The 18008-nt window shown below is 41.6% G+C and overlaps 2 protein-coding genes across 11 annotated transcripts in view; one reads left to right on the top strand and one right to left on the bottom strand.

Moving 5' to 3' along the window:
• The window catches only part of kmt2cb (lysine (K)-specific methyltransferase 2Cb), an 85773-nt gene extending 78674 nt beyond the window's left edge, over nucleotides 1-7099 (bottom strand). For 9 of the 10 annotated variants that reach the window (XM_061797241.1, XM_061797247.1, XM_061797244.1 and 6 more), the window contains exons 1-2: nucleotides 6362-7099; nucleotides 502-690 (exon numbers count right to left, since the gene is read on the bottom strand). In XM_061797241.1, coding sequence (XP_061653225.1) covers nucleotides 502-689 — 188 coding nt within the window. In that variant the 5' untranslated portion in view covers nucleotide 690; nucleotides 6362-7099. The remainder of the gene's footprint in view (nucleotides 1-501; nucleotides 691-6361) is intronic. The other variant, XM_061797251.1, reaches the window with a different exon arrangement.
• Nucleotides 7100-7288: 189 nt separating this feature from the next.
• The window catches only part of dpp6b (dipeptidyl-peptidase 6b), an 87993-nt gene continuing 77273 nt past the window's right edge, over nucleotides 7289-18008 (top strand). The window contains exons 1-2 of the mRNA XM_061797253.1: nucleotides 7289-7423; nucleotides 7515-7628. Coding sequence (XP_061653237.1) covers nucleotides 7418-7423; nucleotides 7515-7628 — 120 coding nt within the window. The 5' untranslated portion in view covers nucleotides 7289-7417. The remainder of the gene's footprint in view (nucleotides 7424-7514; nucleotides 7629-18008) is intronic.

Below are 18008 nucleotides of genomic sequence, written 5' to 3'. Positions count from 1 at the left end.
AGTCTTTTACACCAAATATCGTGTCACTGAGAATCTTGCTGTCTTGGGCCATTTTTTTTCCAAATTTTCCAGGGGGTGCTACTGGGTGAGTGTTTGCCCATCATATTGGGCACCACTAAAAAAAAAATTCACCAGAATACAGTATGTGCTTGCAAACACTGGTGATTTTTTTTAGCATGTTGAGACTCCTAAAAAGGCGATTAATTTCTCAGAACAACAATGACTGTGGCGATTCCAAGAGGACCTCTGCATTGCCTGGTGCTCGGCCCGAATTAAAAGAATTTAAAAGTAATTCTGCATCTGCAAATTTTTACAAACTTCCTCAAAGTTTCATTGAAATCGCACAAGTCGTTTTTGACTTACGGAAACACAAACCAGAACCATGCCCTCCTGCTTCACTTTTTGAGCATGTAAGGTAGTATCCATTTAAAAATGGGCCACATTCACTCACCTAAACATGAAACTATAAAGATGATGTCTTTACATGATGCGAAAACATACTTCTTTCTGTTCTTAGAGGAGGCTGTGAGTAGCGCCTGGGGTAGACAGGCGGCAGCATCCTTGCGTGGCCTGCCACGTGGTCGCTTGTCGGCATGAGCGGGACTCCCTGTGGAAGTGGCCCCTGCACAGCTGGAGGGTGGTGAGGGTCCCTGGTCAGAGGGTTCCACAGTCTGTTCCTCTGATGACATTCTGACACAAACAAACAAAGATGCTATCGTGGTGTCACATTTTCAGAGGCATTTTGATCAGAAATGTTCTATTCAAAATGCGTCTTTTTTTTTGTTTTTTTTTACTACCTTTGATTCCATATTGCTACTACACTTTAGAGACAATCCACTAAATGTATGGGGAGTTTTAATGGTTCCACTGCAAATGTAACCACCAGTTCTGCCCCCCCAAAAATGTACTATGCACTCATTTGGTGTTCGGTTGATGTTGGTGGTGACGTCCAAATAGTTGTGTGTGGATGATGACTACATTACGATGCATGACAATGTCATATATCATATAGTGAAAGACATTTTTCCAGCCATTCGGTTCCCCTCCACTGTAAACTATGTATTCACATAGTCCTTGTCTGATTACATTTAACAACCTCACAAGTCTACTCTACACACTACTCTACACTCTACTATATTTTTGGAAGATATTCTCAGTGTTCTCCTGCACTTACGGGTACAACTGTGTCACTCAACAAAGATACACAACTCAGTATATTCAGCTCTCTAGTGAAATTTCAGGACTAGCCTAACCTTTACAGGTCAACTTAATTTGACTACCCCTAAACATTTGAATACACATGCTCACCTGTCCAATGTTTCAATGCCTTCTTTTTGCTGTTCTCTCACAAGGAGCTGAACGGCAAAATTCACAACAGGTCTTTGATCCATGATTCAACCAATAAATTTTCTGGTTCAACTAAAACCTGCATTTTAACAGCCGTTCGTCTTCATCGAGCAGTCTGTGAATATTTTTGGTCAAGCTGTTCACATTTTAACATCATGAGATCACAACAACAACTAACGATCACTTAACTAACTTTTCTGATTGAAATTGCAATTTCAGACAATGTGATCGCAGAGCTGCTTCATTTTTTTTTGCAGCACTCGTGATTGACTCTGTGGTAGGGCTGGACATCGAGAATCAAAAACCGATTGGAACCGGGACTTACGTTCGGGTTCTTCCGGAATCGTTCAAATTAAAACATTTCGGTTTCAAGTTTCGACACCTAGTCCTCCGGCCCCGAATAAGAAGTGGCGAAAACCAACAAAGAAGAACGCGTACGAAGATGTGCTAGTGCCCAACAGCGGCAGTGAACAAAAGTGTGTCTTAACTTTGTTAAAACTAATGACCAGTCGCCTCAGTGCAACACTTGGAATAAGATTACATTGTGCAAAGGAGGCATTCACGATGTGTAGCGTCTGACGCGCTCCGAGCCTCAGCCTACGTCGCGCGGCGCTTCAGTGAAGTCAACTCTCAGTCAATGAGGTGAGTGAAACAATAAAATAGGTCTATGCCAACATTGAGACAGCTAACAAGGTAAACGGTTGCTTTCACTTATGCACTGATGACTTTTAGCATTTATTTTAGTCTGACAGACTGACAGAAAAAGCAGAAAATGAACAAACAAATAGATGATTCAGTTACTCGTTTGGTCCGAAACATGTCAGAAAATAGGCAAAAATGTTGTTTTTCAAAATAAGAGATGTTTGGAAATGTCGAATTTTTTTAGAGAAGCGGTTGTCAAAAGCTGCCAGCCAAAATGCGTCTGCGACAGCGTACTCTCTTTCTGATGTTGTGACAAAATCTGCAAGCAAAAAAATAAATAAAATGCGTCCAGGGCGTAACCAGGGTGCTATAGATTGCTATAGATAACCAAACTGGAAGTTGGATTGTATTGTTTTGTTGGACACGACATCTTTATTTCAGAATAGTACAAGGAGTAATGGTTCGACTGTGATTCGCTAGTCATTTGTTACTGTCAATGCAAATCGTGAATGGTGATTTAGACAGCGAGTCCGAGCTCTCGTTTGTAAGGTTATTTTGATGTGTGGGGTATTGTGTTAACTCTGTTGCTACACTAATGTAGCAACAAAATAAGTCATTTTCAATGATGTCATATTCTGCCTCACTCTCCAATAATGACCAATCAAACCACACTTGATCCAACTGTAACGTTAGTGTGACAGTTGGATTGAGCATGATTCAATTAGGAAGTAAAGGAAAGTAGGAAGCGGGGATAACATGCTAAAGAGGCAACAGTTACAGTTCCGCTGGTCACTTATGAGCCGAGTTCAATAAACTGAGTCTGTAGAGTGTGCATGTGCGCCAAGAGTATGAGTTTGTATTTTTGTGACAAGAATGACTTTATACGTCACCATAAAGTTGTAGTCAATGAATTAAGGTTAATAATTATCTGTGTTCTTTTTGTTTTTCTTAATTTGAATTTACGAAGTTTACTTTACAAAAATTTCATAGGCGAACTGTAAGCATCGCAAATTAATTCACAGCAACCATGTCAATATGTTTTTTGTATTTGATTTGAATTTAAGTATAATATTGACTCAATATTGACTTTGATGTAAAATGGGCTATACCTTAATGAACATGACATAGTCCCAACAACATTGTTGGGTAAAAATAATTTAAATTGAAAAGAATTGAAAAGAATATTGATTCATACTTTAATTGGACAACTAGGCTACCAAAACAACACGTGGGTACAGCCTTGTTTATGGGTTCTGCAAAAGAAATAAATGTCAGAACTGCTTGCAAGAAAGTAATTAATGCTGAACTAGTTCTATGATTGGTTAATTAACATTCTGGAAGGAAACATGCCGATTGTTTGTGCAATCTAACTTAGCATGTTTGTCGCGTGCGATCGCACAGGGTTCAATTTTGATGCATCAACACAAAATGATGCATCAACACAAAATGATTCATCAAACGGTACATCACAATGTCCATCACCAGTACAAACACTCCCAGTCCACAGCAAGAACACCTCCCCATTCCAGTGAGATCCAAAACCAAACGTTTACCGTTAAAAAGATGATATTGCTCAGTTTTGAATGACAATGTCAGATACATTTGCAACACTGTTTATTTTCAGGATATGCAAAAACTACTCAGCGGACTTCAATTCAACTTTGTGGAGGGACTGAGGTCTGACAAAGGAAGAACCCCCTAAATTCTGGTGCAGAGGCACACAACATTAACCAACATAATCCTTAATTTGTCAATTGTCAGAACATGTCTCTTACTGACTAAATTCCAGCACAAACAGTAGGTAGGTATTAAAGAAGGTGCATTAATCGGTGTTTATCCTAATTATGATTATTTGGCCTAAGGTTTGCACTTTGCAGGCAGCATTTCTCATTGCAAACCCTTTTGGCACAGTTACTACTCGAGACTTCAAATCTTATAGGGGAGCTGCCACCATCTGACTGCCTCATCTCTTGTTCGCTTGTGTCTGATTGGTCTCAGTCTCCCTACAGGCCCTTAAGACAGATGGTGGTCCAATAACACAAGAAATACAAATCATTAGAAGGAAACTACTATTATACGGAGTATCGAGGCCATGCTGGAAAGAAAAGACAACAACACAAGAAGGAAGATATTGAATTACAAGAATAAAGTTGTTTTTTTTTCCCTTAGAGTCATGTACTATTAAGATTAGAATTTCTCTAATCGTAATAGTACAACTCAGTTGCCAAGCTCTAATTACGTGATCGAAAATCGGCCCCGATGTGATTTACAGCTGATCGGTATGGGCTTTTTTAACATTTTCTTAAATTTTAAAAGGTCACAAAAGCGTAATAAGTTACAAATGTGTGGCAAAATTGAGCACCGGTAGATTAGTTTTATATTACACAATGTAACGTTTCGGGTAGATGTGGCGGCGTGAAAAAGAAGAGGGCGCGGAAATAAAATCCACATCCGCACGATTGCTGGAATTCCTCAAAAATGCTTTTCAGGTCCAGGTCCGTAGCACCTATTTCTTCAAACACGAACTCCCAAAAAAGGAGCTCACTCATTACCTTGCGGTACGGGGTGAGTTTATTGACAAAAGTGGATCTTTGTCAGTGAGTCGGAAATTAAAACTTAAGTCCTTCCCCGATGACGTTGCTTCTGGCGACACGCAGGCCATGTCCGCATGGGAGCGGCACGCCGATATTTTTCATGTGTTCATTTAAAAAAAAATAAAAAATTAGTAGTAGATACGACTTAAACATACTAACAACAATGGCTGGGAATGTGAAGAATTGCAGGGTTGACTTTTTAAAATCAGCATTGTTTTCGAAGCCAAAAATTGCATCAAGAGGCTCTTTACTTCACTGTGCCTCGGCTGCAAGAGGTTGGACACGATTTGCACTTAAAGCACGCACACCAAGAACAGTGCATGAATGATGCCTTCACTTACCAGAGACACTGAAGCAATAAAATACAAAATCTAGTAAAAACTAGTAAGAATTATGCTTATGGGATAACAACAATAACAACTTGTTTTATATAAACAGTATGAACACAATGATTTCTGCGGAGCAAGTAATGTCACCCACAACTAGTGGGAAAAGCAAAAATGTGCAAAAATGTTGATCATTGTTTTCCAAAGTAAAAGCAGATGTTTGCAAATGCCTTATTTTGATGAAACAAATACAAACAGTCTGTTTTCATAGAGGACTACAGGAAATCGGAGAATATTTACTGTTGAGAGGCTGACATTTCAGGGATTTGGACAATTTTAAGCAAAACGAGGTGTCTAAATGATTATTCGATTATCAAAATGGTTGTTGATTAATTTGAATCGATTAGTTGTTGATTAAACGCTTAATTGTTGCTCCTCTACTCCTTTCTACTTTACAGTGCAGCTATTCTATAATCATGACATGGCTCTGAAATTGTTTACAGAATAAAAGGCTTGAAACACTTCTCTGGCAATTAGTTGGGTTGGGACACTGTGGCAGAATCAGACAGCGGCTCAGCTCATCTGACGCCGATGACACCCAACTTGGGTGCATCTGAGGTGAGCCCACCGGGTAGTCACGACTACCACCGCGGGCTCCAGTGTACACATTTGAAAAACGTGAGCTTTTGTTAACTCAAGCTTGGGCACAGAGCACTTGCACTCACTCGCTGGCTCACGATAGCTGCTAGCCTGTTGTGTTGAACTCTAACAACAGAAAGAAAATCAACCAAATGCGTGTTAATTGGACTTAATGTACTTATTCCACTTGGTTCTGAAGGGGATTTTAAAATGATACACTGAGCAAAGAGGTTAACCTTTGTGTGCAATTGCTTGCTATAAGTTAAAGCCAAAGCCGTTAATGGTAAAGTCATCACGTTTGCAGCATTTGCCCCAAAAGCTTCGTTACCATACATCGGAGGAGGAGGAGGAGGAGGGTGATGATGATGATGATGATGATGTAATAACCAGGCAGCCTATAGCAAACTTCCCAGGCGTCGATGAGCATCTGTGCCCAACACACACACGCGCGCGCACAAAGGCTAGGTCTACTGAATGAAACGCAACTGTGTTGGTGAACTACAATGCCACACAAGTGGAGATGATGCTTGCTTACATAATGGCGTGGCTTCAGCTCGTGTTGCACACACACACACACACACACACACACACACACACATACATCCCAAAACGAGCATCGTTAGTATGTGAATGTTTTGAAAGTGTTATGATAACTGACGTCATATACCCGCTCGACAGAATGTTGGGTTTCGTTGAATAGTCCGAGTCATGGAGGAGGCGACAAACCCCCCTCAACATAAGGAGATGGATATTGTCGGTTCGAGCTACCGCAAAACAAATATTTACGTATTTCCTAACACTCATTTGGCTTACCTTCCAGCCCCTAAGAATAGCGAATTATCCTCGTCATGTCCAGAACGGCCGGGGGAGATGAAACGTCAAGGTTTGATTAACCAGCCAGCTAGCTAGCTAGCAAGCTAATGAAGCTAGCTAGCCTCTCTCCGATGAAGCGCAGCTCTCAAAAACGCATCGCGCGTCTCGTTATATTCCAGCGCCGCAAGGTTACTTCCAACTTTGCCCATTTGATGCAAGGAGTGCTGGTTTAAATCCGTCAGAAAAGCAGTTCCCTGGCACACGCATTTGGGAGGAGCGGAGGGGGGGATCACTTTCCTTTCTCAAATGACAGCTGTCGTCGCACGAGTTGGGGTTATGTAGCTACTCGGTGTTAGCCACCCAAGTCTTCTGCCAGAAATGTCTCGCATTCACCTTAAAGAAAGCCCCCCCAGATATCCAAGTCAACGCTCCATGACGGCGTTCGAATCCACAGCGAGGCGCCAGGCGACGGCTCGGAGGGGGGCGCCGCCGACGGCTCGGTTGGCAACTGACTCTATTTTCTTCAGCTGCGACAAGCTGCGGGAGCCAGCGGACAGTTAGGAGACGCTCGCGGCCACCCTGCCACGCAGTAACAGGCGCCTCGCTACACATGAACGAATAAACGTGAGCTGGATGGGACCTCCGCGTCAGCTCCCGCGAGGAAAAAAAACTGCGAAAGGCCAATAAAATCTCGCAAAATGAAGTTGATGCGCGCGCCTAGGTCCAGTCGGTAACTGTGGCCATGGCTAATGATAAGTGGCGCCGAAGCACGAACCGTTCTCGGCTGCTCAAAAAAGTAGATCCAGCTAACACCGTGAGTAAAATGATTTCCGCCTTGGCGCAATCATCGAGAAATAGATATATCGTGAACGTAGCAATTTCGAAACAACGTCGATGGGGAACAAAAACAAGAACATCCCTCATAACCGGATGCCAAATCTTCAAAATACTCTCTGACCCGGCGGAGGGATATCAGCATTTAGTAAATAAAATAATGGCGGGGAGGGCAGAAAACATGGCGCCCGGGCGATCGCCGGCCTGGACGGGAGCGTGTCGATGACCGTGCGTAATGCAAATGATCATAACGACCGATTTCAAATTCTCCCAAACGGCTTCAATGACACAACTCTGTTATTAACTCTCTCTGCTACAGGTTAATGAACCGGGACGGGTGGAGTTGAACGCGAGAAGTGGTGGCTCCGAGCTGGTGCGGGTGGCTCCCCTCAAGGTTCTCGCCACTCGCACACAAACCCATCGGATATTCAGAGTGAGCTACGCTAAGCGTTGTCTTTCTTCCTCTTTTCTCATTCAAAGAAACCTACGCTCGCTGGCACATTTGGCAATTGTGTTCCGTGTTTTGCAGAAGTGACCAACAAACAAGAACGCGGGCTGTAACGAAGGGGTTAAATTTCTGAAAGGCCCTCGGGGTTCGACTTCGAGTGAATGAATATACATCAAATGTAAAACACATAAGGGTCTCTGTACTAATGCACACAATGTCCTCTGGCGGTTTCAAACAGTTAGACTTCGTTTTTGGTTTAGTCTAAATACAATAAATTGTGTGTGTGTGTGTGAGATAGTGAGAGTGAGAAAGGGGGGCTTTATTTCTTTAAATGGAAGGCGAAACATTGGCACCTCTTAGTTGGACCGCGAGCTCTCCCTTGTGGACACCATGATAATAACAGCGATGATGAATTTATTCATCAACAGGGAAAAAACAGTAAACAGTTCAAATCAGATAGGCATACCATTATAATTATTATTAATGACGCTAAACCCAAGTCAACCTGATTTAATATTACAAGACCTCTGTTGACTTCCTATTCGCTTGAATGCAGGGAAAAAACATGTTTTGTTTTGTTATTTTTTATGGCTGTCTTACAGTAAAACAAATTCCAATACACCCGAGAAAGTGCTGGGATTAATTATAGTGTTTTAGGTGTGTGTACTGTATTAAGTGCTTGTACGATTATACGCAAAAAAAAATTTTTAAAATGATGCACTTCCGTAAAATTTCACTTTTAATCAAGTGGATGAAGAAATGGATGACAACTAAGTAAATGTAGTCCATCTCTTCTGTAAGGCTTGTCGTCATTCGGGCCGCGGGTGAGCTGGAGCCTATCCCATCTGACTTTGACTGAGCAGGGGACACCCTGGACCGATCGCCAGTCAATCACAGGGCACATATTGACAAATAATCATTCACACTCACATTCACACCTTTTGACTATTTAGAGTCTTCAATGAACCTATTTGCATGTTTTATGAAATTTCATTCAATCAACAATATTTGAATACAAGTCCACTGGCCCTGTTGGCAGCAGAGGCAGGTGCTCTATCCCACCACAAGGTGGCGTTGTCTGGCCAGTTCTGTTCTTCTCCCCCTAGTCCAAAAGACTGGCTGACGTAACCATGTCGCTCAGCTGATCTAAGGAGTGAGGCTGCTTCCCACCCGTGCCGTGGACTTGTGCGAGGTACACACATCCCGATTTTTAACATCTTAACCGAGTTTTTAATTGTGAGAGACCCCACACATGACGTGGGGGGAAAAAACGGGCAAGTGTGTGTTTACTACTCTTACAGTTTTTGTTCTACTCGAGATCACTGACGCAGGACACCCCACACATAATACGTATCTTCCCTTAAAGCTCAAGTCCCCCAACCAGAAGTCTGGTGCAGGACCAAGATTGACCTGTGAGAGGCAGCACGGTGTCAGAAAATCTAAATACAAAGCGAAAGGAGCAGTGCAAGACGAAATACAGTAGGGAATTGTTTGATTTGAGCGCAGGGAATTGTTTGGTTATCAGGTAAGTTGGGTAACAACATTGCAGTTGCAAACTCTTCTTGTCATTTTTATCGTGGTCAATGACGTTACACAAAGCTTTTGTTAACTATACACACACTAAACACTTTTTTGTCATATATGTTAAAACTGTCTGTATGATCTAACAGTAGAATATTATTAAAATGATCTTTTGAAATATCATCCCTCTCGGACCCCCATCTAATGCCTCTAATTTAATTTCAATTATTCTTTTAGAACTTGTCACTTGTTGGAAAGCTTTTCATACTGTTTTTGAAAGCTACTGGAATGCAACCAACATACTGTATACAGTACAGTAAGTGTTGTTTACATTCTACTTAGCAGTAAACAAACAAACTTGGTAATAAAAAAACAATAATTTGTGTATGTAAATGATATTTCTTATTGTATTGCTAATATTGTACTGAGCGACCAGAGTCATCCTATGTTTAAATCAAAAAATAATAATAATAATCAATTTACAATTTTTAGGTTATCACATTTTTGCCTCACTGGTACCTTTTATGTGGTGAGAAAAGACAAAAACATGCTAATCCTTGATACTTGGACTCAGTGAGTCGCAGGAGATTATCTGATGACCAACATGAAGATAGTTTGCTTAACTTTTGAGCAATATTCTGCCTGTAAAACTTTGGAGGTACAGCAGTTAGCGATGGCGTGCAGTGTTGCGCTCGCTTGACGATGGCGAAGGCAGCATGGGCTCCGTTCCCACTCGGTGAAGAGCGAATGCTTGTTTCTATCTGCCCTGTGATTGTCTGGCGGCCAGTTCAGGGTGTAAATTGTTTGGGTCATAGTGGAAGAATTTCAACATATAACAGACCAGAGGTCAGCATGGATCTGTTTTCAACTCCAACTGGCTATCAGATCAGACGAATGAAAATGTCCTCTTCCCTGCATGACCCTCTTTTTATTTGTTTGGCCATTGTTAATATATTGGCATTCAATTTGAAATTAAAACTCCGCAAACTTTGTCTTTTTTTTTTTTTTTTTTTTTAATCAACATAAGCAAAGAAGCTCAAGTAATTATGGGTCTGGCTATGTGTCGAAAAGGCCAGGGCCTTTGTAGAAATAGTTTCTCCTTGACAAAGAAGATGATTAAACTATTAGCAGACATCCGAGTTCAAATACCACTCTGCCACTTCAGCAAAAGGATAATATAATTAATTACATGCTGATTAGATAAAGGCTCAAGGAGCTCTGTTCACATTGCTGCACTTAATTGATGCCCTTTGGCTATTAGCATTGGGAATCATTTTTTTTCCCAAGTTATTGTGTGACTGAGAGATAAAATGGGCTCATTTGCAATTTACACATTAGTAGCCCCGCATCAGAAAAGCACAAAAGAGCTGATTTGCTGTACTTTAAAAATGGCTGCCATCAGTGGCTTTGTCACACTACGTGCAGAATGATCCTTCAACAAACCCACCGGGCTACTATGTGATTAATCAGGAAAAGCAAAACACACTCGAGGACGATCACCGAGCTGGAGCCTCACGAAATAAGCTGACAAGCGTTCTGAACGCTGGGTTTTTGTGCAATTTTACAGTCATATTTTGCTGAAATCTTTGGTTGAACTGCTACTTTTGGGGAGTTTGACGTTGGAGGTTCCACTGTATGAGTTTTAGTCTGACAAATCACCTTCAATTGAGCCTGTATCTGTCAAATGCCCCTCGCGGCACAGCGAAGCGGTGCAGACTGTGACAGAATAAGACAACAGGCAGTTGCCAGGTGAGCAGATGGATCATATTCATAGATAAACATGAAACCAGACACTGGCAGCAGTTCTTTGTCTGCATGAGAATGGGCATTGTATGAATCCAGCGCTGGCATGATAATTCCCTGGACTAAAGCTAATTATTTTCCATACTTCATTACAATGCCCTCTGAAACATTAAGCTCTGTGGACTACAAAAGAGCCAAGAGTCAACAAACCTCAAAAGCCTTCAGAATAGAGAGAAACTTTCCAAATCTTGATAAAATGTTGAAATATTTCAGGTACGTTTGCAAAGTAAATTCCCCTCTGACAACTGGGGGTTTTGAGCTCAATATGCAATGACTTGGGCGTAGCTTTTAAACAATGGCGTCAAAGGTGAACTTCATAGTCATACAAATTCTGGAGCGATTCTAACGAGTTAGATGTGTGGGAAGGGAAGAAAGAACAAGCTTATCAGATATAAGGCAATGTCGGTCATGACGACCTTTGAGGCACGGCGGATAAAAGAAGAGGTAGAAGACGCAAGGTCCCGGCGGAATTGGAACATGTTGCCATTGTGCCAAAAGGATGACAAGGCACATCGCTATTGTACGCTACACACAGATGGAATCGCAATAAACCTCATCACCAGGTCAAGATGTGCTTTGGGGAACATCGGCCAATCAGTGACTTTTATTTTTCACACTCCTCGCCACTATACGGCTTGAAGTACAAACCCCAATTCCAATGACGTTGGGACGTTGGGTACAACAGTGCCAATCCTTTTCAACCTACTGTATATTCAATAGAATACACTGTTCAAACTGAATCGCTTTATTATTGTAGTTGTTTTTTGATGCAAATATTCACTCATTTTGAATTCGATGCCTGCAACATGTTCCAAAACAGCTGAATGTCTCCTCGCGAAAGATGACTTCATACTTTGTTGCACCGTACATCGCTGTTTTTCAGTGTTTTTTTTTTTTTGCTGGGAGGAATGTGGACGTTGCTTAAATGGCGTCGAACATGCATTGGATTACGATATGGGCACGCTATCTCCTGAGACCCACGCGTACCCGTGGTGCTTGCGCCATAGGGGACTTCCTGTTCTTCTCACTTTCGCACAAGCTTTCATGTGCTGTATAAAGTTATTCCAACTTCAATGAACAATTCCAATGGCCGTGGCTGGCGCTGCTAATTAGAATCTATTTATAATCGCGTGGGAAGATATCCAGAGAAGAGCTACAGGGACGGAGAAGCGCTGTGCCGGACTGAAAAATAAAAATACAAAAATCAGTCAGTCTTCATGCTGTGATAGATAAAAGAAATAAAACTATTGTTTCCCCACAGATGGGATTGCATTTCTGAGTTGAGGGAATCGAATGGGGCGGCCGTTTATGACGTGATCGATGCAAACAAGAACTCAAGCAACCTGAGCCTCTTTCATTTCATCAAGCAGCGTCGTGGGTCTAGTGGTGAGCATTACTGCCGCACAGTTCCGAGGTTCTGGGTTTGAATCTCGGCTCCGGCCTTCCCGTGTGGGGAGTCCGCGTGTTCGTTCTCCCATCCTCGTGTGGGCTTTCCCGAGTACGGCTCCCTTGAGTTTCCCAAAAGATGCACGTTAGGTTCATCGGAGACTCAAAATTGTTGAATGTGAGTGTGAGTGTGCATGTGTTTGTCTTTAAATATATACAGGTACGTGCGCTGTGATTGGTTACGCTGCCTCTCGCCCAAAGTCGACTGAGTTAGGCTCCAGCTCCCTTCTGACCCGAATCTGGATGAGATGAATTGATGGATGATTTCACGACTTCGTTTCCTCTGTCGGACAAGCAGACTATTTTGCATTGTTGCCACCAAAGACGCCGACATTTTTAAAAAATGAAATTTTATAAACCTTTTTTTGTTTTTACATCTAAATTTGCAGAGATATAATTTTTTGCCGATGCATTTGAAATATTAAAAGATACATTTAATCCATATCCATTATGTTCCATCTTTTCTTTGCAACGAGTACCTGACTTGCAGAGTCTTGATCAATATTAAGAGACAGCAGGAAAATGTATGAAATGTGTTGGAGCTCTAACAACCAGCCATTCATCCCAACAACGTCAACATCTCTCTTTTGGAAAAGTATCAGGCTGAACTCTCAGGACAGCTTATTAAACTAGCATAAATCAAATATCCTGGATTTTCTCCCGCTCCTCAGAGACACCAAGATGGAGCTCGAGCTGGACTCGGCGGCAGTTTCGCGCCTCCCTGTTGGGTTTTTTCCAGCTCTGTTGAAACACTCCTACCTTCCACTGGTGCTTTCGAAAGAGGTTTTACTGCTGCTGCCACCTGTTCAACAGAGTCTCTTCAAGGCTGCTTTTGAATTTCTTTCTTCGGGGTGTCTTCTAACAATTCCAAATATAATTAAGTGGTTAAGTGTATTCAAATGTATGCAAATTGCATATATTAATGACTTTTCCTATTGCTGCTTTGGTATTTTGCATTTCTTAAAGGTGACACATTATGCATTCCCCCCCCCGACAACTTTAAACAGTTCCCTGGTGTCCTTATAAAAGGTATTTGAAATTTGTTCATTAAAATACACAAAGGATAAAGAATTACAAGTATACGATATTTGTCGTAGGCTAGAAATGTCAAGTGCGGCTTTTTGTTACCATGCCGACTGGGGGCCGAACTAGGCATGCGACGAAGTGAGTGGCTACTCAATGTTGCCTACTTACTTATATTTAGGGACTTTTCCAACCAACTTTTAATTGTATGATTATTATTTTTGCAAAAAGCAATGAGCGACACATTTTGCAACTTTCTGTGGTATTATTGGAGAGTTTGAGAGACTCGCTCCAGAGCAGATGTTCACCCTTCGCTCTCCAGACTGCAAATGAAAGGCGCTCGCGCAAAACCACCGCTGGCTAAATGAGTCATAATCACACAGTGCCCCCATCTCCCAAAAAGCGAGCGGCCATACAGATTCAATTCCATTTGCAGTCTTGAAGGCGGCTCATCATCACCGTTACATGACTGTGACGGAAGTGTAGAAAGGCTTGCTCACAGAATCTTGTTTTCAAATTAAGCAGATAAGATATATATATATATATTTTTTTTTTTTTAATACACACTGGATGAGTAAGCGGGCCCACCAGAGACCCAACCGTTTGTGTCCAACTAAGAAGTAATATGAATTAAAAACACAGAATAAAAGCTATTTCATGTCGGATTCTTTTAGTTAGCTTTAGTGGACCTCAACCAAAATGTTGCCATGGATTGGCCCTGTTTGTAGAATTTCATGTTACAGTATATCATAATATTTATGACTTTTTTTTTTTTTTTTTTTTTGTTCCTGCTGCTACTGTCGTTGTGAATAATATTAGAAATTATAAATTTGTGTGCAACAAATTGGCCCTTGAAGATATGAAAGATAGTCTTGCCCTGGACTAGATTAGCACAGCAGTCCTGCTTGTTTCACAATGAGCATATTGAAGATATTTCTCATTTTTCACACTGAAATCTTGAGATGCCTGAAGAGTACAGCATTTCGGCAATGTTATATTTAGGTCAGACATTTTGCTTTGAGGCAGGCAGGCAGGCAGGCAAGCAAAAAAAAAAAAACAACAACTATTAAATCCTCTATCTAAGTGTACCACAAAGCAGCCCTTTGCTGCGCGACTCAGTTATCTGAGTGCATTTAACGCAATGTGGAATTTCTCCAGCCTGCTGCAGCTGTGGAGCAGAAGAATTCACGGGGCTCAACTTCCTTCTCACATAAACTTGTGTGGATGGGTTGTGGGCTGTAAGACACCAGAACCGATGTGCTGCCCTCCAGCCATTTCTGCACATAAATTCAATGTAACTCTAAAATTCACAAGGATGAACCTGTCGCCGTTCCCTTACCGGCAATAGGCGTGATACATTTTTAGTCCATCCATCCATCCATCCATCCATTTTCTGAGCCGCTTCTCCTCACAAGGGTCGCGGGCGTGCTGGAGCCCATCCCAGCTATCATCGGGCAGGAGGCGGGGTACACCCTGAACTGGTTGCCAGCCAATCGCATGGCACATATCAACACACAACCATCTGCACTCACATTCACACTTACGGGCAATTTAGAGTCTTCAATCAACGTAACATCCATGTTTGGGGGATGTGTTAGGGAACCGGAGTGCCCGGAGAAAACCCCTGCAGGCACGGGGAGAACAATGGTGCAGACAATGGATGGACGGATAGTTATTGTTGTTTGTCTCTTACTAATACTGCAATTACCTGTGGGGAATATCTCGACTTGGGTTTGAGTCATTGGGTTGATTTTTGAAGAGCCTCACTATTGTAAGTCTAATACTGTACGCTATTTTTCCTTTATCCCCCTACTCCAGTCGGTAAATAAAATAGTGTATTTTCTCTGAAGGTGATGTTTTTTTTTCCGTTTCTGCTCCCCCATGCCATTCCTTTCGCGCCTGTCACAATCTTGTCTGAATCTTTTCTGAAAACGAGCAACTCCCGCTTCATCTTGTCAAGTTTCTACATTTGTTTGGAAAAGAACTGATTACGAAAAAGATGGAAATGTTTGCCTTCTCGCTTTCTCTTTTTCACGCCAGCGCAACATCAGAAATAATACACAAATCGACAAATAGCAGTGGGATCAAACAGGACAGATCGAAAAGTGCTCCAATGCATAATTCATCATCTGGATGCTTTTATCATATCATATCAGGATAATTTTGAAGTATATGCAGTATCAGTAGACAGACATCATTTGTACAGAGAGCACATCTTGGCATTCCTTGTGTACAGTACATCCTATGTCTTCGAATGACGCGAGTGTCTTTTCTTTTAAGTACTGTACAGTATACAGTATGGTTTAAGCGCCTATGCAATGAAGCATTCCATATTGCAGTGAGGCAAATGCAACGCTTTAGGGCCATAACAACTCCTCTCTAACAACTTGTTCATCATTGTAGACTTGTTTTTTTTGGGGTTTGTTTGTTTTCTGAGCGTCTTATTTGTCAGGAATAGGAATCTTCACTTGGAGGTTTGTGTTCATTCCAGGATTTAATGTACTACAGCAAATTCAATAAATGATTCCACTTCATGCAAAGCAAAGAAAATGTATTTATAGAGCACATTACATACACTGGGTAACTCAGCGTGCTTTACATGGTTAAAAGCATTTAAAAACAAACAGAACAAAATAAAAATACAATTAAATACAATTGCAGCGTACAGTGCAAGAAATATCATTTCAAAGTCGAAATGCTCTAAAATGCATGGGGAAAAAGAAGAGTTATGAACCTGGACTTCAAAACATGCACACTTGGGGCTGACGTCACTTCTTCCATTTGTGTGTAGCATAATAGCGAAATGCTGCTTCACCATGTTTGCTTTGGACTCTGTGCACCACTATTTGACCCGAGTCTGTCAATGTAAGAGCCCTACTGGGTTTATATCCCATTAGCATTTCATTCATGTACTCGGGACCAAAAGCGTTTTTTGATTTACAGACCAATAGCAGAACTTTAAAATCTATTCTAAAGCTGACTGGAAGCCAGTGTAAAGACTTTAGAATCGGAGTAATATGCGCTGACCTCTTTGTTGTGGTCAGAATCCGAGCGGCAGCATTCTGAAAGAGCTGCAGCTGTTTAATGCTCTTTTTGGGGAGTCCGGTCAGAAGACCATTACAATAGTCAAGTCTACTTGAGATAAAAGCATAGATGAGCTTCTCCTGATCTGCTTGACACATGCAAGCCTTCACTCTGGATATGTTCTTCAGATAGTAGGAGGCAGTTTTAGTAATTGTAATAATAGTAAAAGTCAGGTCGTAATCTATCAGAACACCAACATGTCGAACTTGATCTTTGGTTTTTAAAGAGAGTGACTCCAGGTATTTACTAAGAGCAATCCTCTTTCCTTTATTGCCAAAAACAATTATCTCAGTTTTGTTGTGGTTTAATTGAAGAAACCTTTGGCTCGTCCAGTTATTTATCTGTTTTAGACAGTGACACAAAGTGAAATGAAAGCACAGGCTGTATCTTAAAACTTCATGCATGCTCGCTTTAAAAGGGCGCTATATTGTTGGACTGACGTTCAAATAGTCGTTCCTGTGGAGCCCCAAATGTGTTTTTAATATGAGTGTTCTCGAGGATCTATCGCATTGGGTTTCATTGCCCCATGTATGCCTCATTTGAAAAACATACTCATTTGTGTTCATTGTGGAATGGAAGTATTATGTTCATTCAGTTAGGCAAAAAAGATGCCAATTTAACAACATTGTAAGCACCATAATACTACGTTTACTAATGGAGCTGAATGTAAATGTTTAGCACTGCAGCCATTAGAACCATCGGTGTGAATTTGGCTCCTTTGGTGCAATCCAGTCAGTCAATTCGCTCGGTAATTCTCCAAGTCTGTCTGTCTGTCTGTCTATCTGTACCGTTATTGTTTCTTGCCTTGTACCTCCTCTCGCCTTTTCTGGTTAGCTTATCTGGTGACTACATTGCAGTTGAAAATTCTTCCAAATATTGAACAGGTTTACCATTTACGATTGTCGGCTCTTACCATTTTCCAAGCAGATCGGGGATGAAAAATTGTTCTCAACACACCCAACGCCACGCAGGATAATTTTAGAGCCATAAAGGGGGGCATTTGTGTGTGTGTGTGCGTGTGCGTGCTGCACTTAAACATGAATTCTAAGGGATTATTACTTTGTCACTAGTCTTGTCTGGCTTCAGTTTTGATCCTCTTTGACAGAGTGCACACTAATTAGCCCAGTCTGAGAAGAACTATTAGGTTATAAGAGTTTGATCATGTTTCCACCATTTTTCTTCTTCTTTACAGTCAGATGTGACGTTTCAAACGAATTAGTACCTCCAAAGGGAACCACGGCATTCTTGGAAATGGGCCACTTTGTTGAGCTGTGAGACGCAGCCGTCCTGAATCTCTCCGCTGGGCGAGGTAGTGCGGAGTTCATCTGTCAATAATTAAGCTTGTGCTCATTTAAAACTGCGTTGCAGGTGTCGCATCTTCAGAAGCGTCATTCTCGTTAATTCATAAAAGGCACCAACAATAATTCAGCATGTTCGCCGCATCCAGAGACAACTATTGGGTAACACTCCTCATTTTCCAGGACCCCA

Source organism: Phyllopteryx taeniolatus, chromosome 14, assembly GCF_024500385.1.
Source record: "Phyllopteryx taeniolatus isolate TA_2022b chromosome 14, UOR_Ptae_1.2, whole genome shotgun sequence".
Taxonomy (NCBI): domain Eukaryota; kingdom Metazoa; phylum Chordata; class Actinopteri; order Syngnathiformes; family Syngnathidae; genus Phyllopteryx; species Phyllopteryx taeniolatus.
Note: the sequence above shows the minus strand (reverse complement) of the source record. Positions and strands in the feature narration are given on the sequence as shown.